Here is a 24,850-nt window from a genome sequence, read left to right on the forward strand (position 1 = left end):
ATATGTTTGCCCCAATCTTTCATTTTCCCCTCTGTCCTGCCTGGAAGACAGTCAAAAGCATGATTCCATAATCATCACTCCGGTGTGAACCTCCACCACACCCAGCCAGCTAGTCATTATTCAAGTGTGGGCTTTCCCTGTGTCTCAGTTATTGGGGGTTATCAATGGCAGTCCTTTTCTTTGTCCAGCAAAAAAAAACTAAGATCAGTGTTTCACAATCTGTGTCGTACATTATTCAATGATTCTTAGATCAATAGACAACCTGCTGAGCTGAAGCTATTAAAAGCTTTTGAAATTTAGCCAAGTATTCGTCATGACTATGTCATTAAAACAAAGCTACCAGATACAGTGGCTGAAACTGACAAGAGGGAATGGTGTCCCCTTTCCATTTTAAGGCCTTAATGAAAATGATGTGGGTTTGGAAACGCAGAGGAAGATTCTATTTCCAGCAGAAGTAAACTAAGTTTGGTATTTCATGAACTCGGTTGTAGTTTTTTTCTTGAGCGTTCCAAAGAATGATCAGCGATATAAGTGAAACCAACAAAATACTTAAAGGGGTACACTGTGGCACAGTGGTTAGCACTGCTACCTCACAGTGCCAGGGACCTGGGTTCAATTCCTGGCTTGGGTCACTGTTTGTGTGGAGTCTGTGCGTTCTCCTTGTGTCTGTGTGAGTTTCCTCCGAGTGCTCTGGTTTTCTCCCACAGTCCAAAAATGTGTGGGTTAGGTGGATTGGCCATGCTATATTTCCCCGTAGTGTCAGGGGGACTAACTAAGGTAAATGCATAGGTGTAGGGTCTGGATAGGATTATGGTCGGTGCTGGCTCAATGGTCTGAATGGCCTCCTTCTCCACTGTAAGATTCTATGATTGTACTACATATATCATCAAACTGAACAAGTAAAAAAGTGTAGATGCATTTTCCCTTCCCAAAGGGAAAAAATATCCAAGCTACAACATAGGTACAGGTAAGATAGTTGGGGAGTTTGAAACCAGGGGCACAATTTCAAAATATGGGAGAAGCCACTGCAGACCGAGATGAACGGAATTTTTATTTTATGCAGAGGGTGGTGAATCTTTGGAATTCCCTATCCCAGAGGACTGTGAAAGCTTGGTCATTGCATCATTAAAGCAAAGATGGACAATTTCGAAATAACAATGACATAAAGGTATAAAGGGTTGAGGGATGAGGTGTAGGGGGCCTTTCAATGACATTGGGAGCTGGACTGTTGAGTTGGAGATTTGAGGTGGGCTTTCTAAAAAGCTGACACATCTGGATCCACACTACTCATGAACTCCATTGTGGTTTGCAAAAATGCACAGCGAACACGACCCTGTGTGAAAAGACTAAGAAGATCTTTTGTCACATCTGGATCAGAAGTACATTTTGGAAGGTGCTAAAATGGACACGTCAAGCCAATAGGATTTTTAAAAGAATTTATTTGTGGGACACGGGGGTGTCGCTGGTTGGCCAGCATTTATTGTCCATCCTTAGTTGCCAATGTTCAGAGGGCAGTTAAGAGTCAACCACATTGCTATGGCTCTCACAGTCACAAGTAGGCCAGACCAGATAAGGATAGCAGATTTCCTTCCCCAAATGATCAGATGGGTTTTTCCGACAATGGTTTCATTATCATCAGCAGATTCTTAATTCCATATATCTTTTACTGAATTCAGATTACACTGTCTACTCTGGTGGGATTCGAACCCAGGTTCCCAAAACATTGGCTGAGTTGCTGGATTAAAAGTCTAGTGATAATACCACTAGGCCATCTCTTCCCCATACTGTTCCAAATCCATGTTTTTATATTTCTGTCATTGGTATGGACACAACTGGACCACATTAAAACAAAGAGCTTTCCAGCTGGCTACACTGGGCAGTAACCAACAGCTGGAATGCCAGTGATAGTCTTTCTCTTCTTTTTCATCACAGATGCCAAGACAAGTTTTAATGCTTCCACCATAATCCTGGTTTAAGGACAGCTAACTTAATACAGATCAAGCCTGGGATATTGCCAATGTATATGGTTCACAGGATTGTCCCAGTGGTATGCCTTTTATCTTCAGCTCAATGGCCGGATCTCTATTTCTTCATGGAACATAGGGGCAGCAATAGGCCATTCAGCCCATCAAACCTGCTCCACCATTCAATATGACTATGGCCGATCATCCACTTTATCTTACATTATCCCCAAATCCCGATTTAGAAATCTGTCAATCTCTGCTTTAATGATGCAACGACTGAACTTCCACAGCCCCTGGGGAATTCCATAGGTCTCTAAATGAAAAAACAATTCTCCTCATCTCGGTCTGAAGTGACTTTCCCCTTATTTTGAAATTGTGACACCTGGTTCCAGACTCCCCAAAGAGGGGAAACATCTTACCTGCTTCTGCTCTGTGTATCCCTTTGTAGGTTTCAATCCCATCACTTCTCATTCTTCAGAACTCTAAAGAATAGAGTATGACTCAAGTCATGAAACACCAAACTTTGTTATTTTTAGTAGAAATACAATTTTCCTCTGCCTTTCCAAACCCACATCATTTTTCTATAGATCTTAAAATGGAAATAGGACACCGTTCTCTCCTGTCAATGCACCTGATACCTTTTATAATAATGACATAGCCATTATGAACACTTGGCTGGATTTCAAAAGCTGTTGATAGCTTCACCTTGGCACGTTGTCTATTGATCTAAGAATGATTGAAACTATTAAGAGGCTGTAATAACAGAATATGTCTTTGATTTGGTTTCTGTTTGCATATAACCTAATAGACATGGGGTGTGGTGAAGTGAGAGGTTAAGAGAGTGAGTGGGGGAGGTGGCGAATGGGTTGAGGGATGAGGTGTAGGGCGGCCTTTAATTGATGTTGGGAGCTGGACTGCTGAGTTGGAGAACCGAGGTGTGCCTTCTAACCAGCTAATATCCAGACCCACACTCCTCACGTATTGTATTTTGGCTTGCAAAAAAGCATTGCGAACACTGTGTGAAAAGGCAAATATTCAAGGCAATGTCACACATGGGTCAGACGTACATTTTGGAAAGTGCTAAAGGGGGTACATAAGGTTCCCCCAACCCCATGTTTTTATATTTCTGTCAGTGGTACAGTCACAGCTGGACCACATTATACATGGTACATACCTGGTACATCAAAGGAATCTTGGCATATCAGAGAGACTGGTGCAATGCATATCAGGATGTGGCTAAGGATGTGCAGAAATCTTGGGAATTTTGAGGCTGGTAAGCATTCATTATTTCCCAAAAATGTAAATATATGTGCCGCAGTGGTTAGCATTGCTGCCTCACTACGCCAGGGACTCCAGTTCAATTCTGGTTTTGGGTGACTGCCCTTGTGCACGTTCTCCCCATGTCTGTTTGGGTTTTCTCTAGGTGCTCCAGTTTCCTCCCACATTCTGACAATGGGTAGGTGGAAGATTTTTATCATTTCATTTAATGTTTTAAGATCAATTGTTTTAATTTATTTTAAAATGTTGAGCTTGGAGCTCAAAGATGTGCTGGCTAGGTGGATTGGCTATAGTATATTGCCCCTTAGTGTACAAAGATATGTGGATTAGGGGGATGAGTGGGGTAAATACCTGGTGTTGCAGAGATAGGGTAGCGGAGAGAGCCTGGATAAGATACTTTGTCAGAGAATCGATGCAGACCTGATGGGCTGAATGGTCTCCTTCTGCAATGTAGGAATTCTGTGATTGTTAATTGGCCTCTCTAATATGTCTGGCTTTTATTTCTCTCAATCTGACAGGTAAGCAGCTCTTAAACCAGATCCCAAACGACAGGCTTCTGACCACCAAGGTTGGCCTCTGCTCTGCCCTAAAGACTCATGAACAGACAGTAACCAAATACGCAAAGATTATATATCCCAGGTAAGAGAATTCATTCCCTGCATATTTCCAGAACAATAAAAACTACTCACATTCATATATTGAAAGATCTGAGGGAAAAGGGACATTGCATTAATTTGATTTGATTTGATTTGAGTTATTATTGTCACGTGGGTTAACATACAGTGAAAAGTATTGTTGCTTGTGCGCTATACAGACAAAGTATACTGTTCATTGATAAGGAAACAAGAGAGTGTAGTATTACAGTCATAGCTAGAGTGTAGAGAAAGATCAACTTAATGCAAGGTAGGTCCATTCAAAAGTCTGACAGCAGCAGGGAAGAAGATGTTCTTGAGTAAGTTGGTGACTTCAGACTGTGTATCTTTTTCCTGACCGGAGAAGGTGAAAGAGAGAATGTCTTGGGTGCATGAGGTCCTTAATTATGCTGGCTGCTTTGCTGAGGTAGTGGCAAGTGTAGACAGAGTCAATGGATGGGAGGCTGGTTTGCGTGATGGATTGGGCTACATTCACGACCTTTTGTAGTTCCTTGTAATCTTAGGCAGAGCAGGATCCCATACCAAACTGTGATACAACCAGAAAGAATGCTTTCTATGTTGCATTTGTAAACGTTGGTGAGTCATAGCTGACATGCCAAATTTCCTTAATCTTCTGAGAAAGTAGAAGTGTTGGTGGGCTTTCTTAACTATTATGTCGGCATGGGGGGACCAGGACAGGTTGTTGGTGTCCTGGACACCTAAAATCTTGAAGTTTTCAACCCTTTTTACTTCATCCTTGTTGGTGTAGACAGGGGCATATTCTCCTTTACGTTTCCTGAAGACGATAACAATCTCCTTCCTTTTGTTGACATTGAGGGAGAGATTATTGTTGTTGCACCAGTTCACCAGATTCTCTATCACATTCCTGTACTCTGTCTCGTCATTGTTTGAGATCCGACCCACTATGTAGTGTCATCAGGAATTAAACTTCCCTTAATAAAGGAAAGTTTAAATGGGGTGACCAAAATACTGATAAGATAATTCAGTTTTTGGGAGACAGAGAGTCATGAGAAAGGTATTCCAGATAGTGGGACTTAACAGGCTGATGGCACAGCCATCAATAGTGACGCAAAGGATGGGGGTCAGAGAAATGGGAGTTCTTCAAACTTTCCCGTTTTTAAAAATTCATTTGTGGGGCATGGGCTTGCTGGCTGGCCAGCATTTATTGCTCATCCATCATTGCCGTTGGAAGGTAGTTAAGAGTCATCCACATTGCTGTGGTTCTGGAGTCACATGTTGGCCAGGCCAGGCAAGGAGAGCAGATTTCCTTCCTTAAAGGACATTAGTGAAGCAGATGGGTTTTTCCGACAATCAACAGTGATTTCGTGGTCATCTGTAGATTCTTAATTCCAGGCTTTTTTTATTGAATTCAAATTCCATTACCTGTCGTGCCAGGATTTGGGAACCCAAGTCTCTCAGAACGTTCGCTGAGTTTCTGGATTAATAGTCTATTGATAATAGGCCATTGCCTCCCCCAAAAGGAAGTCCTCCCTCATTCCTTTTTCATTAATTCACGGGACATGGGCGTCACTGGCTGGCTAGCATTTATTGCCCATCCCTAGTTGCCCTTGAGAAGGTGGAGGTGAGTGCCTTCTTGAATCACTGCAGTGGTGTGGGTTGACTCACAGTGCCAATGGGAGGGATTTTCAGGATTTTGACCCAGCGACTGTGAAGGAACGGCAATATATTTCCAAGTCAGGATGGTGAGTGGTTAGAGGAAAACTTCCAGGTGGCGGTGTTCCCATGTATCTGCTAGCGAATCATAGAATCGCTACAGTGCAAAAGGAGGCCACTTGCCCCATCTAGTCTGTATTGACCACAATCCCACCCAGAGCCTATTCCTGTAACTCCACATTTTTACCCTGCTAATCCTCCGACACTAGGTTCAATTTAGCGTGGTCAATCAACCTAACCCCACGCACCTTGGGAATGTGGGAGGAAACTGAACATCTGGAGGAAACCCACGCAGACACAGGGAAAATGTCCAACTCCACACAGAGAGTCATGCATATTGGGAATTGAAACTGGGCTCCTGGCATTGTGAGGCAGCAATGCTAACCACTGTGGCACTGTGCTGCCCTAGTTCTAGATGGAACTGCTTATGGGTTTGGAAGGTGCTGTGGATATAGTGCCATCTGCCTTCCCTATTTGGGTAGAGAATGCAGAGGCTGGCAAAATTAAGCCAGGGGCTGCACTACTAAAATGCTCAAGTTCCACACCCAGAAATGGTGCTAATGTCAACAAGGAAAATTTAGCATTGTGTTTTTCACACCTGTGGTCAGATGCACTTCAAATTTATTTATTAGTGTCACAAGTAGGCTTACATTAACACTGCAATGAAGTGACTGTGAAATCCCCTAGTCGCCATACTCTGGCACCTGTTCAGGTACACTGAGGGAGAATTTAGCATGGCCAATGCACCTAACCAGCATGTCTTTCGGACTGTGGGAGGAAACCAGAGCACCTGGAGGAAACCCACACAGACACGAGGAGAATGTGCAAACTCCACACAAGCAGTGACCCGAGCCAGGAATTGAACCCAGGTCCCTGGCGCTGTGAGGCAGCAGTGGTAACCACTGTGCCACCATGCCTCCTAACACATCTACTACCGAAGTTTGAAGATTTACTTCTGCTGAAATAGGATATGGCCATTCATCTGTTTATTAATATTTTGCTTTGATATTTTAATTTAAGGAACATCTGTTCTGCTTTGTCCATTTGAATAGAACATGTCTGTAACAACAGATGTTTCTGTCCCATTGAATGATGCAATTTCATGTTTTAAAATAATTAGTATGAGGTGAATCATTTATAGTCAGTAAATAATTAAAGCAGAGCAGAGCATGTTATTCACTGGTTAGTGGCTCATTTGAATACAGGTGTGTGTAATGTACTTAAGCAATGTCATCCTTATCAATGCCACATGGCACAAATCCGATTGTTTTCGATTTAAACGTTGGACTGCTGGTGAACATGTATCTCATCAAAATTGAGGATAGTTTCATACTCCTGAGTTGTGATGTTTACAATGCCTGCCTTCCCTCCTTCCCCCACCCCACTTGATGCTTTATTCACCCTCCCTAGTCCTCCCTGCAGTCCCCATCTGTGATAGAAACGTAGAAACTAGAAGCAGGAGTAGGGCATTTGGCTCTTTGCTACTGATCCACCATTCATTCTGATCATGGCTGATTATCGAATTCAATATCCTGACCCCTCTTCCTCCCATTTCCCTTGATCCCTTTAGCCTCAACAGCTATACCTAATTTCTTCTCGAAATCACACAATGTTTTGGCCTTAACTACATTTTGTGGTAGTGAATTCTAAACATTCACCATCCTCTGGGTGAAGAAATTTCCCCTCACCTCAGTTCTAAAAGGTTTACCCCTTGTCTTCAAACTATGACCCCTAATACTTGACTTCCCACCATTGGGAACATTCTTTCTGAATCTATCCTGTCTAGGGTTTGGGTAAAGTCCTTGACTTTCTCCCCATAATTGTGGTCCTCTCCTCAGTACCGTTACAGAAATGTCATGTGTATCCAAGAATTAGTGTGAACAGACTAGGAGAGCAGTCTGCATTGGGGTGGCACAGTGGTTAGCACTGCTGCCTCACAGTGCCAGAGACCCAGATTCAATTCCAGTCTTTGGTGACTGTCTGTGTGGAGTTTGTATGTTCTCCCTGTGTCTGTGTGGATATGTGCTGGTTTCCTCTCACAGTCCAAGATGTGCAGGTTAGGTTGATTGGTGATGATAAATTTCCCCTTAGTCAGAGGGATTAGCAGGGTAAATACATGAGGTTACAAGGATAGAGCCTGGGAGGGATTGTTGCCAGTACAGACTCGGCAGACCGAATGGCCTTCTTCTGCACTGTAGGGATTCTATGCTATGATTTTTCCAATGCTATCAGCTCTCCAAAATCCCATTCTTTCCTCTCTTTCCGTGCAATTGTTTTCCTTTTAAAAAATGTATCCCTTTTGAAGTTACTATTGAAACTGCATCCACCTTCTTTTCATGATGTGGAGATGCCGGCGTTGGACTGGGATGGGCACAGAAGGAAGTCTCACAACACCAGGTTAAAGTCCAACAGGTTTATTTGGAATCTGATGAAGGAGCAGTGCTCTGAAAGCTCGTGATTCCAAATAAACCTGTTGGACTTTAATCTGGTGTTGTGAGACTTTGAACTGCACCTTCTTTTCAGGCAATTCCAGATTGTACCTGGGCATTCATTCTGCATGAATGAATGTCCCTTCGTCTTGCATCTATCTAGCTCTTATGTGAACTAGCATTAAACCTGTCTCCTCCAGTTACCATCCCTTCTGAAGTTTCTCCCAGTCCACTCTATCAAAGCCCTTCTTCATTTTGAACAGCATCATCAAATCTCCCGTCAATTATTTTGGCTGTAAAGTGCTTTGGCACATCCTGAAGCTGTGAAACAAGATACGTCAATACAATTTCTATCCTTTTTTTTCGCTCTAGATTTCTGAAAATGGCAGAGTTTTATCCTGAAACGTATCGCCTGGATGTGAAAAGTGAACGTCTGGCTTTCTTTGAAATTATGCAAGGTATTCTCTCTTCCCCCCATTCCAAACTATGACTTTCCCTGCCCCATTTCCCCACAGAGTAAACCTTGATGCTAAAACAGAAAACACTGGAAAAGCTTGACAGGCCTGACAGCGTCTGTGGAGAGGGAACAGAGTTAACTTTTCGAGTCTGAAGGACTTATCAAAGCGAAAGAAAACTAGAAATAGGCTGACATTTATATTGTTATGTGCAGGCAGAGGGGAGTGAGGGAGTAGTGGTGGGGGGGGTGCGGGGAAGGGTGGGGGCAAGGGAGAGATTGACAAAGACGTCATGGATAAAGGGACAAAGGGGATGTAAATGATGGTGATCATAACTAAGAAGGGTGCTAATAGCGGCACATTAGGAGAGCAAAGGTGTAAGCAGTGTGACAAAAGACAACCTGAGACACGTAACAGATGGCCCGAGTGGAGAGAGGAGATGATGGTAAGGGAAAAAAAAATGGAAAGCAGGATAAAAAATGGAGAAAAAAATGAATCTATGGAGGAAATGAAAATAACCTGATAGAAATATAAAATGTGGTGAAGGTGGAGGATGTATAAACCTTGATGTTTGTTTTTATGATGTATCATTGACCAGAAGGCCAATGAATGAATTAGTTACTTCCTCAAAGAATCTATTTAAATTGCAACAGAGAGCTTACCAGGAGAGTATAGTTTTATCCATTGGTCAACCAGGGTTACAGCCACTATCCAAATAACCATTTCCTTGGGTTTAAAGAACTATGAAGAAATTAGAAAAGGTTGGAGAGGCGGTGTAGAGGTTTATGACATGGAAAGTTCATTGCTTATTTTCAAATCCCTCCTTGGCTTTGCCAGTCCCTCTCTGTCTATCCTTCTCCACGCCTTTCTGAGATATTTACAGTCCTCCAATTCTGGCTATTTGCACACCCTTGATTTTCATAGAATCTCTACATTGCAGATGGAGGGCATTTGACCCACTGGGTCCACTCTGACTCTCTGACAGAGATGCCCTCTCTCCTGCCCCATCTCCATTATTCCACACATTTATCTTGGCCAATTCATCTAACCTGCATATCTTTGGATTGTGGGAAGAAACCAGAGCATCTGGAGGAAACCCATGCAGACACGGGAGGAAAGTGCAAACTCCATAAAGACAATGACCCAAGCTAGGAGTCGAACCCAGGTCCCTGGCGCTGTGAGGCAGCAGTGCTAACAACTGTGTGACCATGCTGTCCACTTTAATCACTTCACCGCTGGCAGTCATGGTCCCTAAGCTCTGAAACTCCTCCCATAATCCTCTCTGATTTAATAAATCTGTTTCTTCCTTTAAGCTACATCTTAAAACCCACGTCTTTGATGAAAGTTCTAATTATTGGTCCTAATATCTCCTCTTGTGGCTTGGGTATCAAATTGTATTAGATAATACTCCTGGACTTCAGTTGTAAGGATGGCAAATCAAGACAGAGGACCAAACGGAAGCTTATTGAAACACTATGTTGAGTTGCTTTCACTCCATTTCTGTTGGTTATCGTTTAAAAGTTGAGTTGTGTTGTCTTTTAACTTGATGTTTTGTCTGTATGCATGTTATTTTCAGTATAGTACTAGTAAATGGTTTGCTTTTGGCTGTGGGCTGCACAGTGGTTAGCACTGCTGTCTCACAGCACCAGGGTCCTCGGTTCGATTCCCGGCTTGAGTGACTTCTGTGAGGAGTTTGCGTATTCTCCCTGTGTCTGTGTGGGTTTCCTCTGGGTGATTTGTTTTCCTCCCACAGTCCAAAGATGTGTGGTTTAAGTTGATTGACCAAGAGTCCTGGGATTGTGGGTTAGAGGGATTAGCGGGGTAACTGTGTGGAGTTGTGGAGATAGGGCCGGGATGGGATAGTTGTTGGTGCAGATATGATGGGCCAAATGGTCTCCTTCTGCACTGCAGGGTTTCTATGATTCTAAAAGTACAATATGCTGTACACAGCAAAACCACAGAGTACATTTTGTAGTCACTTTGAGAACAGATTGGAGTCTGCTGCAGACTATCTACAACCTTCTGTCTTCACCTTTCTGGCAATGAAGATATTTGTATATTGTGTATACACTAATACAGTGATTGTGTGTGATTAAAATTAGCACCTTTGGATGTTTTACCATCTTGAAGGTGTTGTATAAACATGGATTTTTGGGGCTCGATCTATGAAATATTCTTTATCTTTCCTTCCCATTTTTCCTGACTCATCTTTCTCATTTTTCTGTGCATACCTGAGTTTTCCTTTGATGTACTTCATAGCTGATTGAACATGTTAAGCTTGAATTCTTGTATCTGTTGTTTTCCTCCCTACCTCACCACCCTCTCTTTTCTGGGGTTCAAACTGATCTGTGCTTGCGAAGCCTTTGATGGTGCATTTTTATTAACTTTAGCAACTACTGTGTGAAGTGCTATTGTTGCTTCAAACTGACACTGAACTTGTGCAGTCATTGTCCAGAGTTCATAACTCTGGGTAACGATTGCTCCATTGACTGTTAATCCCGCCCGCACTTGGTTTCTCTATTTTGTGTGGGAGCTCCTTTTCCTCTACCTGGTGTTTTTTTCCTGTGCTGCTGTCTTTGTGCCCCAGAATCTGCTAGATGTCAGGCTGTTATCTGGAGATCTGCAGTGCCTGATCCTTGGTGGAAGCTCTTACCTGCCTCAATTATCATCACATTTCACTTGGGTATTGCCTGTACCTCAAATGCTTCCCTCTATTACAATCTGCTGTATTACTGCTGCATTACAGCCTGCTGCATGGTGATACAGTGGTTAGCACTGGTGCCTTGCAACACTAGGGACCCAGGTTCAATTCCAGCCTTGGGTGACTGTCTGGAGTTTGTATGTTTTCCCCTTGTCTACGTGCGTTTTCTCTGAGTGCTCCGGTTTCCTCCCAGACTCTAAAGATGTGCAGGTTAAGTGGATTGGCCATGCTAAATTGCCCCTTGGTGTCCGAAGATGTGCAGGATAGATGGATTAGCCATGGTAAATGTGTGTGGTGATAGGGCGAGGTAGAGATTTTGGGTAAGATACCCTGGCAGAGAGTCGGTGCAAATGGCCTCTTCTGCACAGGAGGGATTCTATGCATTACAATCTGCTGTGTTGCAATCTACTGTGTTACATTTACTGTTACTCTATATATCATTGGACAACACAGGTGAATTCTTTTATTCAGCTCCTAATAGTGTTCTATGGAAAGATGAACTAAACAGAGACTGTGCCACAGTGGTTAACCCTGCTGCCTCACAGTGCCAAGAACCTTGGTTCGATTCTGACCTTGGGTTACTGTCTGTGTGGAGTCTGCCTGTGTCTGTGTGCATTTCCTTCAGGTGCTCCCGTTTCTTCCCAGAGATGTGCGGGTTGGGTTTATTGGCCATGCTAAATTGCCCCTTAGTGTCAAGGGGATTAGCTTGGAGATAGTGTGTTTATGGGGTTAGGACCTGGGTGGGATTGTTGTTGGTGCAGGCTCAATGGGCTGAATGGCCTCCTTCCGCATTGTAGAGGTTCTCTGATGTATTCAACTGTTTGCTGATTGCTAGGAAGGATGTTTTGTTTCCTGTGTTTCTCACCACACAGATGGATCCATTTGGATTTCGAAACCTGCCGGGTCAAACTTGGGCAAAGGAATCTTTCTCTTAAAGTGCCAGGAGGATTTACTGGACTTCCGTGAGAAACTGGAAAGCGTGGAGCGGAATGCTTCTAGCAAGATGTATTATTACGGTTTACCCATCAACAGAATCGTGCAACGGTAATTATGGGCAATGAGAAAATAATCCAAACTGCAGGTTATGTGCACAGAATGAGTGCAAAGGGAATTATAAATCACATTTAATGAAAGAGGGTATTGAAATAGTCTCATTCTTCTGTTAATTGGACGTGACACTTCAGGATTGTCCTCTATCAGTATAAATATCAGCTGTCGATCAGTGGGTAGCTTGTCTCTGAGTCAGAAAGTTGTGGGGTCAAATCCCACTCCAGAACAAGATATGAAAAATTTGAGCCCCTAAATCTACAGTGCAATACTGAGGGAATGCTGCACTGTCATGAGTGCCTTCTTTTGGATGAGATGTTGAGACAAAGTCCAGTGGATATAAATGGTTATTTGAAGAAACACAGTAAAAAGTCTGACAACACTAGGTTTTAGTCCAACCTATTTATTTGATAATATACTCACAGTTTTTACTGTGTTTACGCCAGTCCAACGCCGGCATACCCACATCATATTTGAAGAAAAGCCGGGTAATTTGACCCAGTGTCATCATCAATATTTATTCCTCAACCAACATTGCTGATGACTGCCGTGACTCCCACTTTACAACAGTCACAACACTCCAAAAGTACTTCATTGGTTGTAAAGTATTTTGGAACGTAGTAGCAAGGTTGTGAAATTGAGCCCTATATAAATGCAAATCTTTTTTATTTTACTGCATCAGGTCTAGAGTATCCAATGTGCCCCGTTGGTTCTGGAAAAGTTGCCATTGGTTCTGATTCTGGATCATATAATGTTACAATACTGAAAGAGGTCATTCAGCCCATTTTATCCAGAGTTGCCACACTTGATAGAGTTAATTGAATCATAAAAACGTTACAGTGCCAATGAAGGTCATTCAGCCCATCGAGTCTGCACCGACAGCAATCCCACCCAGGTCCTCTCCCCATCACCCCAGATATTTACCCCACTAATCCCTTTAACCTACACATCCCAGGACACTAAGAGGCAATTTAACATGGCCTGTCATACTAACCTGCACATCTTTGGAGTGTGGGTGGAAACAGGAGCATCCGGAGAAAACCCACGCAGACGCGAGGAGAATGTGCTGATTCTGCACAGACAGTGACCCAAGCCAGGAATCGAACCCAGGTCCCTGGCACTGTGAGGCAGAAGTGCTAACCACTGTGCCACTATGCCGCACCAAAATAATCCCACTGCCCCACTCTTTCTCCACTGTCCTGTAATTCTTTTCCCCTTCAATTGTTTACCCAGTTCAGGTTAGGGAGTTGTTATGGAACCTGCTTCCACCAGCCTTTCAGGCAGTGCCCTCTAGATAACAACAACTCATTCTATAAACAAAAAGGTTGCCTCCTGTTGCTTCTGTTTTGTCCTCTGGTTGTAGACCCAAAATCATTCGTAACTTTGAACACCATCTATCAAATCTCCTCTGCACCTTCTTTGTTCTAAGAAGAACAACTCAAGTTTTACCTGTAACTGAAGGCCCTCATCTTTAACACTATTTTAAGAAATCTCTTCTGCATTTTGGCCAAGGCCTTGATTTTGACCTTAAAGTGACTGGAACACAATTTTCCAACTGAGACCCTGCCAATGTTTTATAAAGATGTTTCATCTTAGAATCCCTACCATGCAGAAAGAGGCCATTCAGCCCATTGAGCCTTCACTGACAGCAATCTCACCCAGGCCCTAATCCCATAACCCCATATATTTTCCCTGCTAATCCCCCTGACACTAAGAGTCAATTTACCATGGCCAAATAACCTGATAGATTAGGGGGATTAGCCATGCTAAATATCCCCTTAATGTCCCTAGATGTACCCAAATGTCCGTCAGTGTACCCAAAAGGTGCCGGAGTGTGGCGACCAGGGGTTTTTCACAGTAGCGTTAACGTAAGCCAATCCACTCAACTTTGGAGTATGGGAGGGAAACCAGGGCACCTGGATGAAACCATGCAGACATGCGGAGAATGTGCAAACTTCAAACAGATAGTCATCCAAGATTGGAATTTAACCTGGGTCCCTAGAGCTGTGAGGCCACAGTGCTAATCACTGTGCCACCGCGCCAGCCTAGACAGAGATAAGTGAAAAGAAATTCTCTCTCTTAATGGGTCTGTGGAACTCTCTTCCTCAGAGAGTGGTGGGGGCAGGATTATTGAATATTTTTAAGGCAGAGGTAGATAGATTCTTGGCTAACAAGGACTCAAAGGGTATAAGAAGGTAGGAATCAAATGGTATTGTGGCCACAATCAGAGCAGCCATGGTGTTATTGAAAAGCGGAGCCGGTTTGAGGAACTAACACTTATTTGTTAGTCACAAGTAGGCTTACATTAACGCTACTGTGAAAAACCCCTGGTCGCCACACTCCGGCGCCTGTTTGGGTACACTGAGGGAGAATTTAGCATGGCCAATGCATCTAACTAGCATGTCTTTCGGCCTGTGGGAGAAAACCGGAGCACCCAGAGGAAACACATGCAGACACGGGAAGAACATACAAACTCCACACAAGTCGGGAATTGAACCAGGGTCCCTGGTGCCATGAGGCAGCAGTGTTAACCACTGTGTCACTGTGCTGCCTCACCTGAATGGTTGACTGTTGCTCTGAATTTGTATATTTATCTGTGGAGAGATGAAAGGTCAAGCACTAGTGCAACAGAAAGTATGAGAAATTAAATAACCGTGTGAGACTTCCCCAACTGATCTTAAAACAGTCCTAAATTGCCTGTGTTTTGACCCAAACAGGTATCTACACAAACCTTTACTTTTGGAAGGTCGAAAGTTTGATGTCCGATCTTACCTCCTGATTGCTTGTACCTCTCCGCACATGATTTTCTTTCGCCATGGTTATGTCAAATTGGCATGCAACAAATATGATCCTTATTCAGATGATCTGACAAGTCACCTGACCAATCAGGTAAGTTGAATAGTGGGAAAACATCATCCTTTCTATTCCCTTGTCTCTGTTGGAAGTTATGAGTTGAACTATTAGAGCATCACAAAATAAAATAAAGATGTGAAATAGATTAATTTAATGCTTTTGGGTCTTTTTAAAATCTTCCTACCTTAAGTTACTGGCCACCATACTTTAGATCATTCACGGGTATGTCCCAGCAGCCCAAACCTCCAACAGGGACGCCTCACTCCCTTCCCTGAGATAGTTGTAAGTGTTGGGTTTCAGACTGCTTTCCTGTTCTACTAGTTGTAACACCCCAGGTCCCTGTCTTTCACCAACTTGTGTTACACTATACAACATGAATGATCTCTCAGGAAAATCATGCTACTATTCTTTATTGCTGACTTCACTACTCACTACAAAAAAAATCAGGTACCACAATTCACAGTTCCAATGTGACCACAGCATGGTACGGAGGCACAGTAGTTAGCAGTCCTGCCTCACAGCACCAGACACCCAAGTTCCATTCCCGGCTTGGGTCACTGTCGGTGTGGAGTTTGCACATTCTCCCGATGTCTGCGTGCGTTTCCTCTGTGTGCTCTGGTTTCCTCCCACGGTCCAAAGATGTGTGGGTTAGGTGGATTGGCCATGCTAGATTGCCCCTTAGCATCAGGTGGACTAGCTAGGGTAAATGATGGGGTTATGGTGATAGGATCTGGGTGGAATTGTAGTCAGTGCAGACTTGATGGGCCGAATGGCCTCCTCCTGCACTGTAGGAATTCTATGATGATTCTATAATTCAGTCAGTGGTTTGCCTAAAACTCTTAGATCAATTCAAAGTTTTGGATTGGAATTCTCCAATCTCATCCGTGGCTGAGATTCTCCAGTTCCACTGCAGTGAATAGAGATTTTACTATGCACCAAATTCTCTGCTCTTGCTGGCAGTGATAGTGGGGCATGCACCATTGGAGAAATGCCAGCCATAATCTCTACATTGAATACATACTGACGTCAAACCCTAAGCAAGATACATTGTACAGATTAGATTTTCAGTATGGAGCCGAGAAAGTATATTTTAGTTCTCAATCTCGCCCTGTTACCATGGTTATATGGTTTACTTCAACTGCTCAATCATTTTATGACAATAAAAATTGATCAAACGTGTTCAAGACTGTTAAGCCATGGGTGAGTGACTTTTCCATTCATTCAGTTCCTCAACCTTACCGTAGACTTGCTTTGCAAAGCATCCCTCAATTTATTACATTGATCCCATCCTCGTTGCCAATGTAATAAATTGAGGGCAACTCAATTGGCTTAAATTAACAAAGACTTTATTGCCAACAATAAATAATTACAGATACAAAAGGTCAAGCTGACAATTCTCCTCCCAGACTCCATTTGCAGGACTTTCCTCGACTCAGGGTCCGTGCCCTCACTCCTGATTGACAATCTGTAGGGTTTGGTCTGATCACAAGGCCCTCAGGTAACGCCATCTTAAAGGACCAAGCTCCATTCAAACACTGCTGAAAATAAGTGCGCAGGTACAGCAAGCGTGAATGGCCGGAGTAGTCCCTAGTCTCTCCTGAAATTTGAAATCAGTTCCTTTACTATTTTTTTAAGATTTGAAAATTGTTCCACTTTTGCAAATTTCCAGCCATTGTCCCTCTTGAGAAACTGCTCCAATTTGAACAGAAAAGTCTCCCTTAAATCCCACTGTAATAACCTCATCAAGGCCAGTTTTCCAGTGCCACGCTACTTTGTTTAACAAAGCCTGTGTGTGGCTTACAGCAAATCAAGTCCTGAGGTCCGGACCTATTCCAATCCAAGTTGAGAGTGTTGGTTTTAAGCTCCCGCTGCTCGTCTCTCACTGGGCAAGCTCCCAATTGCTCTATAGGGAAACCCATTCTCCACAAAGCCTAAGAGGAAATCTTGTGTTCTTCGTAGCTACCGTAACGCCAAGAACAAGGGTTAACAATATGTGTTGGACTTTTCAGTTTTCCATCACTCACACACCTATTTCAAAATTTCCCACTTTGCAAATCAATTGCAAAATTCATATGTTCGAATCTGTGTTGGATCCCGTCTGAAATCCATAACCAAAGAGATGATGATAACACACCTCACCACAATATATGTTATGTAGGCTTTTTGCGTATTATTGGCTTTGAAATTCCACACCCCCTCCCCCATCCCGCATGTTCAATAACCATCTTAAAGCAAAGGCACCAAAATAGAATCAAATTCAAGAAAAATCAAGTTTGTCACATGGATTTTATTGTTAATTAATTAAAATGGGGCGACATGGAAGCACAGTGATTAACACTGCTGCCTCACAGCGCCAGGGACCCGGGTTCAATTCCGGCCTCGGGTTACTGTCTGTGTGGAGTTTTCCCTGTGTCGGCGTGGGCTTCCTCCAGGTGCTCCAGTTTCCTCCCACACTCCAAAGATGTGTGTGTTACGTTGATTGGCCATGCGCCTCTTACTGTCAGAGGAAATTGGCTAGGGTAACGGGAATAGGGCTTGTGGTTGACACAGATTCGATGGGCCAATTGGCCTCCTTCTGCACTGTAGGGATTCTGTGATTCTATGAAAATACAATTTAGGATTTGCTGACCCTATTTCCTCATCCATTGACTGGTAAATTATTTGTGTAAAAATGTTGAATCTTATGGATAGATGTTGAGTGGAGGTTAATTTTAGCACCTATTTACATAAGGTAATTTCCCAAGGCCTGGACGGGTATCTCCCACCCTACCGGTAAGGGATAGAATTCTACAACACAGAGAAGACCATTCAGCTCTTTGAGCCCTCACTGCAAGAGCCAATCAATTAGTTCTGCTCCCCTACTCTTGCTCCTCCAAGTCCTGCTATTCCCCATTTCAAATATGCATCTAAATCCACTTTGAACCTTGCTGTTGAATCTGCTTCCGCTGCCCTTTCAGGCAGTGCTAGTCAGAGATCAGAGCAACTCGCTGCATAGAAAAATGATGGAAATAAACATCAGGATGTAACTGGGTTGCTGGCTTACTGTCACTTGTTTGCAATATTGCACCAAGTCGATATCTACCCCATAGAAAGAAATCTCAGGAGTTTGTTGTTTCTTGTTTGTTTGTATAGTCAGGGAGTGCGTAGGGAATTTCAGCTGCTCAGGTGAGACCGGGCCCCCCATTTTGGGTTGGTGTTCATTAATATTGTGTTGATTCCCCAGCAACCCCTGAGGGGGTGGGTGAGCAAAAACCCACCTTGGCAGCTGTTGACAATCTTTTCCAGAGGTGTGTACCTAAACATCTCTCATGTATCAGTCAATCTTTTTGTACTTTACTGGTGAAAATGTCTATTTTTGATGATTTTTTAAAAAGTTTATTTGATAGTGTCACAAGTAGGCTTACATTAACACTGCCATGAAGTTGCTGTGAAAATCCTCCAATGCCTGTTCGGGAACACTGAGGGAGAGTTTAGCATGGCCAATGCACCCTAACCAGCACTTCTTTCGGACTGTGGGAAGAAACCAGAGCACATGGAGGAAACCCATGCAGACACAGGGAGAACGTGCAAACTCCACACAGACAGTGACCCAAGCTGGGAATCAAACCCAGGTCCCTGGCACTGTGAGGCAGTAGTACTAACCACTGTGCCACCGTGCCACCCATATAGAATCGCTAATGATAAATCTGCATCTGTACAATTTTTCCAATATAACAGCTGTCAGAATCTCTAAAGACACAGGGCTCAGCTATGTTTGGACAGAGGTGAGGGAACTTTATTGTGAATCTCCCCTCAGCTGTACATCATCCCCACGGTCACTGATTTTTGTGTTGGACATTTGGAAAATCCGTCACTGTTTAACCCCCCAGCACTGATGTGAAGAGTAGAAATTGTAGGATGAAACTGAGGAGTCACTGAGGATTGAATGAAGCAAACTTGTATTATCAACAACTTGCATTTATATAGCACCTTTATCATTGTTTAACAGGGAGGCAATGGTTTAGTGGTATTATCACTAGACTATTAATCCAAAAAGTCAGCTAATGTTATGGGGATCCAGGTTTGAATTCTGCTGCTGGAATTTGAATTCAATAAAAAATATTTGGAATTAAGGATCGACTGATGACCATGAAACCATTGTTGATTGTCAGAAAAACCCATCTGGTTCACTAATGTCCTTTAGGGAAGGGAATCTGCCGTCCTTGCCTGGTCTGGCCTACATATGACTCCAGAGCCACAGCAATGTGGTTGACTCCCAACTGCCCTCTGCAATGTCCTAACAAACCACTCAGTTCAAGGGCATCTAGGAATGGGCAATAAACGCTGGCCAGCCAGCAATGTCCATGTCCCACAAATGAATAATAAAAAATCTTGAGGTGCTTCGTAAGAGTGTTATCAAATTTGACACGAAGCCATTCGAGAAGATGTTAGTGTGGATGACCAAAAGCTTAGTTAAGAGTACATTTTAAATATTGTGTTAAGGGAAGAGAGAGAGTTATGGAGGTGGCGGGCTTTGGTGAAGGAATTCCATTTCATGGTCCAGAAAGCTGGAGGCTTGACTGCCATAGGTGAAAATGCAGCAAATGCTGGAGGCACAGGATTCCAGAGATGGGAATCTGCCACGTAAGGATTTAGTGAAGGAGTTGCAAAGATTGTGGTCCAGGCAACTTAAAACTCTGCCAGGCTGTGGTTGGAGAGTTGGGGCACACACACAGAAACTTATAACAACGCTTAAGATCTTCCAACCGAAGCCACTGAGAGGTATTTTAGGTCAACTGCATTGATCCTTATCCTGGGCACATTTGATCAAACTGTGCATTGATGCTGTTTAGGACTCAAAGCGTAAAGAATTATTAGCCCACAATGTCCAATTTCCTGATGGTCAGAGGGGCCTTCCACCCACCCCTCCCTCCTCTGCCCCCATCTTCCAGTTTAACTGCAGGGCGTGGGGGTAGAGTTTGAGTGTTGCTGAGTAACCCATTCCGGAGAGACAAGCTTGTAGTTATAGTAAGTAAATCAGGCTTTGTAACTCACCTTAGGTCAGCACTTCCAGCACAAGTATCCTGGGTGCAGGAACCTTGTCAGTGGGAGAGAAGTGGGAGCTGACAGAATCAGCAGTAAGTGACTTTCTAGCAGTGTTTGTGAGCCAGGAATCTGTTCTCTCCAGACTCTCAAGCTACATTGCCTCCACCTGCCTCCCTCCTCATAATCCGCTATCCCCCTGCCTATTATCCATAACCATTGTGACTGCCCCCAGCTCTGATTTCTCCTCTGTGGTCTTTTTCCCTGAATTCTGTCTCATGACCTTTCCAGTAGCAACCTCTCCTGCTGTGACTTCTCCTTGCTGACCTCTCCCCCTCTGACCTCCCCTTCTGACCTCTTCCCCCTCTGACTTCTGCCCCTCTGATCCCTTCCCTCTGACCTCTTCCTTGTGATCTCTTCCCCTGCAAACTCTCGCTTTATAATCTCTCCCTGTAATCTCCCTCCCCTGGTGGCACAGTGGTTAGTGCTGCTGTCTCACAGTGCCAGGAGTCCTAACTTCAATCCTCAGCTTGAGTGACTATCTGTGTGGAGTTTGCCACGTAAGGATTTCCTCTGGGTACTCTGGTTTCCTCCCACAGTCCGAAAGATGTGCTGGTTAAGCGCATTGGCCATGCTAAATTCTGCCTCAGTGTACCAAAACAGGTGAAGGAGTGTGGCAACTAGGAGACTTTCACAGTAACTTTATTGCGGTGTTAATGTAAGCCTACTTGTTACACTAACAAATGTTTATTTTTTTACCCACTTGATTTCCACTGTGTGGCATGGTGGTACAATGGCTAGCACTGCTGCCTCACAGCACCAGGGCCCTCGGGTCACTGTCTATATGGAGTTTGCACATTCTCCCCTGTGTCTGCATGGGTTTCCTCGGGAGCTCCAGTTTCCTCCCACAGTCCAAAGATGTGCTGGTCAAGTAGATTGGCCATGCTAAATTGTCCCTTAGTGTCAGGGGGATTAGCAGGGTTACGGGAACAGGGCCTGAGTGGGATTGTGGTCGGTGCAGACTCGGTGGGCTGAATGAACTCCTTCTGCAGTGTAGGGATTCTATGATTCATGCACTGCCACTCTTTGATCACAATCTTTGCCGCTGACTCACCCACTGTAATCCTCCACTCCGAGGCTCTTTTCCTCTCTTCTCCCATGATCATCCACCCATATGATCTCTACCCCTCACCTGCTATTTGTGATAGGCACCATGTTTCCTATACCACCCACAGTCTCTCATTCCTCTCAATTGCTGACTATCTCCAGTGTTCAGCAAAAGTCACCATTGGTCAGAAATCACCCCACCCATCTCCCCATCCCACTCCTCCACTCCCCAAGCCCATGTGGTGGAAAATTAATCCATTAATTTCACCTTTGCACTATCTTATCTGCAGTTTGTACAGAAAAAGAACCCCCTGTACAGTGAGATGAAGGAGGACACAGTCTGGTCCATGGAGCACCTGAATGAGTATATTAATAAGAATTATATGCAAGCAAAGGCTCTCCCCCAGAATTGGGTCTTCAGTGTTTTTGAGGTAAGTTTAGCTTTCACTCATGCTTTAGTTAAGGAGATTCAGTTGTGTTAGCATCAGAGGCGTGATGTATTGTTTTTGTGGTAAAATGTAAACTGTCACCGGTTGGTTGTTTTATATTTTGTTCTTTCCATGGGGGGAGGCGATGGCCTAGAGATATTATCACTAGACTATTTACCTGGAAACTCAGCTAATTTTCTGGGGACCTAGGTTCGAATCCCGCCATGGCAGGTGCAATTTGAATTCAATAATAAACATCTGGAATTAAGAATCTATTGATGTCCATAAAACTGTTATTGGAAAAACCAACCTGGTTCACTAATGTCCTTTAGAGAAGGAAATCTACCGTCCTTACCTGGTCTGGCCTACATGTGACTCCAGAGCCACAGCAATGTAGTTGATTCTCAATTGCCATCCGAAATGGCCAAGCAAGCCAGTCAGTTCAAGGGCAACCAAGGATGGGCAATAAATGCTGGCCCATGTCCCACAAATATATAAAAAAAAATGAATTGTGGAACTAAAAGTCTTCCACCATTCTCTTAGCATGAGCACAGCAGAGGTCAGGTCAGGACCTACAAGCCTCAAATGGATTGGTGGTCATTCTCCCAATGAGATCAGACATACTGATCCACCCAATGGCAGCGGTTGTTCAATTTGTGGGACTTGGCTTCGATTGTGTCATGGATTCTCAATCAAAAGTGATCCACAATGGATTCAGCCCACTGATTCCTAGGAATAAGAAGCAATGCCCATTCTCTCCAGAACTGGTAAATCAGAGGGCAGCAAGATATCCTACCAGTGTCACAGTTCACTCAGAGTCTGGGATGCTGTGACAACTTACACTTCTTAAATGCATATAATGTCCAGAGTTGTGGATACCGGTGGTGGAGGATCCAACTTTCCTTCTGTCACATGGCTGCCCAGGATATCTCCTGCTCTTAATACACATAGAAACATAGAATCCTTACTGTGCAGAAGGAGGCCATTTGGCCCATCGAGTCTGCACCGACCACAATCCCCCTCCCACGCTCTATCCCCAGACCCCATGCATTTTCCCGAGCTAATCCCCTTGACATTAAGGGAAAATTTAGCATGGCCAATCCACTGAACCCGCACATCTCTGGACTGTGAGAGGAAACCGGAGTGCCCGGAGGAAACCCATGCAGACACAGGGAGAACGTGCAGTCTCTGCACAGACAGTGACCCAAGCTGGGAATCGAACCCAGGTCCCTGGTTCTCTGAGGCAGCAGTGCAGACCACTGTGCCACTATGGAATAGAAGCAGGAAGATGCCACGTGGTCCTCTGAACCTGTTTTGCCATTCAATAAGATTATAGCTGACCTGATTTTAACCTCAACTCCACATTCCTGCCTACCCCCTTTAACCTTTCATCCTGTTTGCAAGAATCTATCCAACTCTGCCTTAAGATTACATTCTGCCACCATCGTCTTCCTCATCTTGGTTTTTCACAGTCAATTCCTTGTTTTTAAACAGTGACCCCTAGTTCTAGATTCAAGAAGAAACATCCTCTCCACATCCACCATATCAGATCCCCTCAGGAGCTTATATGTTTCAATCAAGTCACCTCTTATTCTTCTAAACTCCACTGGATACAAGCCTAGTCTGTCCAACCTTCCCTTATAAGATAATCCATCACTTCCAGGTATCCATCTAGTAAACCTTCTCTGAACTGCTTCCTAAGTATTTATATCTTTTTTTCAATCAGGAGACCTTAAATAAGGAGAAATAAGGAAATAAGTACACAATATACACCATATGTGGTCTCAGCAATGCCCTATTATGTGCCCACATCACTGGATTGGGCTTTGGATCACCACCTTTTAAAGATTGATGGAGAATCCAAAGAGGGTATGGGTTGGGGGTGGGTGTATGTGCATGTGTGGAGAGGGGGAATGGTGGGGTAAGATGAAATGAGAGATAACCTGCCCGGGTAAGGAAAGATTCAGCCGTGTAATCCTGAGCTTCATTAACCTCTTTTCAGAAGAGAATGCAGAAAATCATGATACAATGTTACTTCGCTGTCAAGGGGAAACTGGAATGCAAACTGGGCTACTTCAGTCTGTTGGGTTGTGACTTTATGGTGGATCAGAACTTCAAGGTAATTGTACTTTTCATATTATACATCCTGAGAGTAAGTGGATTGGCTGTACTGTCATAAACAGCTGTTTTGGGTCATCGGTTCAAAACCTTGATGCCTGGTGACTGCTTCATGCTAATATTTCATTGGTGTTTTTCAGATTCCCCCATAAACATCCTCTACACGATGAACTTTATCTTTCCCATTGGACAAAAGAACATTGAAATAATCTAATACATAAATACCCAGAGAGTTGGAAGCTGTTAACTTGGATTCTAGGCCTGGAATTTTTCCAGCACTCCTGCCCTGATTCTGGGAGAACAGCATTCTCTATGGCCTTGGGCAGGATCATATGAACCTTAGGTGGACGTGCCCGTAAAATTTCGCCCTAGATAAGCCTCACACCCCTGTCCTATCCCCATAACGCCGTGCATTTAGCATGGCCAATTCACCTAACCTACAGATCTTTGGAATGTGGAAGGAAATCAGAGCACCCGGAGGAAACCCAAGCAGGCATGAGGAAAATGTACAAATTCTGCACAATCACCCAAGCTGGGGATCAAACCGGGGTCCCTTGTAATGTGAGGCAGCAGTGCTAACAGGAGCTTTCATTGCATACATATCTGGCCATGGAGTCTGGAATAGTTGAGACTAGAAATGATAGGCAGAAATGAGATTTCACTGGCAGATGGATTGAGATGGGGTGGAAGCAGGTGATGGAACTGAGGTGAAAGTTCACTTCAGTGAAAAAATGTGAACAGATTTTGAATCATCATATCAATAACAGGAGATGGATTCAGAGGAGATAGACTGGAGCGGTGTAGTTGTAGAGCAGGGAGCCATCATTGAACATGGGAGCAAACCAACTCCATGTCCACAGATAATTTCATAAATCCCTTGATAAATCCTTGGGTCACCTGGAGGTAACCGAATAGTCATAGGAAGGGAAACCTTTGCAGGAGATATTCTAGCTGTGATCAGAAAGGTTAGGTTTAAATCAACTAAGAGCAATCGCACTAAGCTGGAGAAGAGAGGAAAGATTTTAGAGAAGGATGGCATTGTCGACTGCAAAGCAATTGAAAAGAATGAGGGGTAGGGGGAAGCACAGTGGCACAGTGGTTAGCACTGCTGCCTCACAGCA

At 43.8% G+C, this 24,850-nt stretch overlaps 1 protein-coding gene across 1 annotated transcript in view; it reads left to right on the forward strand.

Moving 5' to 3' along the window:
• The window catches only part of LOC145360018 (protein polyglycylase TTLL10-like), a 43,486-nt gene that overhangs the window by 13,428 nt on the left and 5,208 nt on the right, over positions 1-24,850 (forward strand). The window contains exons 5-10 of the mRNA XM_080214918.1: positions 3,761-3,881; positions 8,371-8,456; positions 12,027-12,198; positions 14,919-15,090; positions 21,474-21,614; positions 23,614-23,730. Coding sequence (XP_080071044.1) covers positions 3,761-3,881; positions 8,371-8,456; positions 12,027-12,198; positions 14,919-15,090; positions 21,474-21,614; positions 23,614-23,730 — 809 coding nt within the window. The remainder of the gene's footprint in view (positions 1-3,760; positions 3,882-8,370; positions 8,457-12,026; positions 12,199-14,918; positions 15,091-21,473; positions 21,615-23,613; positions 23,731-24,850) is intronic.

This window comes from Carcharhinus amblyrhynchos, chromosome 30, assembly GCF_965287045.1.
Source record: "Carcharhinus amblyrhynchos chromosome 30, sCarAmb.v2.hapA, whole genome shotgun sequence".
Classification (NCBI taxonomy): domain Eukaryota; kingdom Metazoa; phylum Chordata; class Chondrichthyes; order Carcharhiniformes; family Carcharhinidae; genus Carcharhinus; species Carcharhinus amblyrhynchos.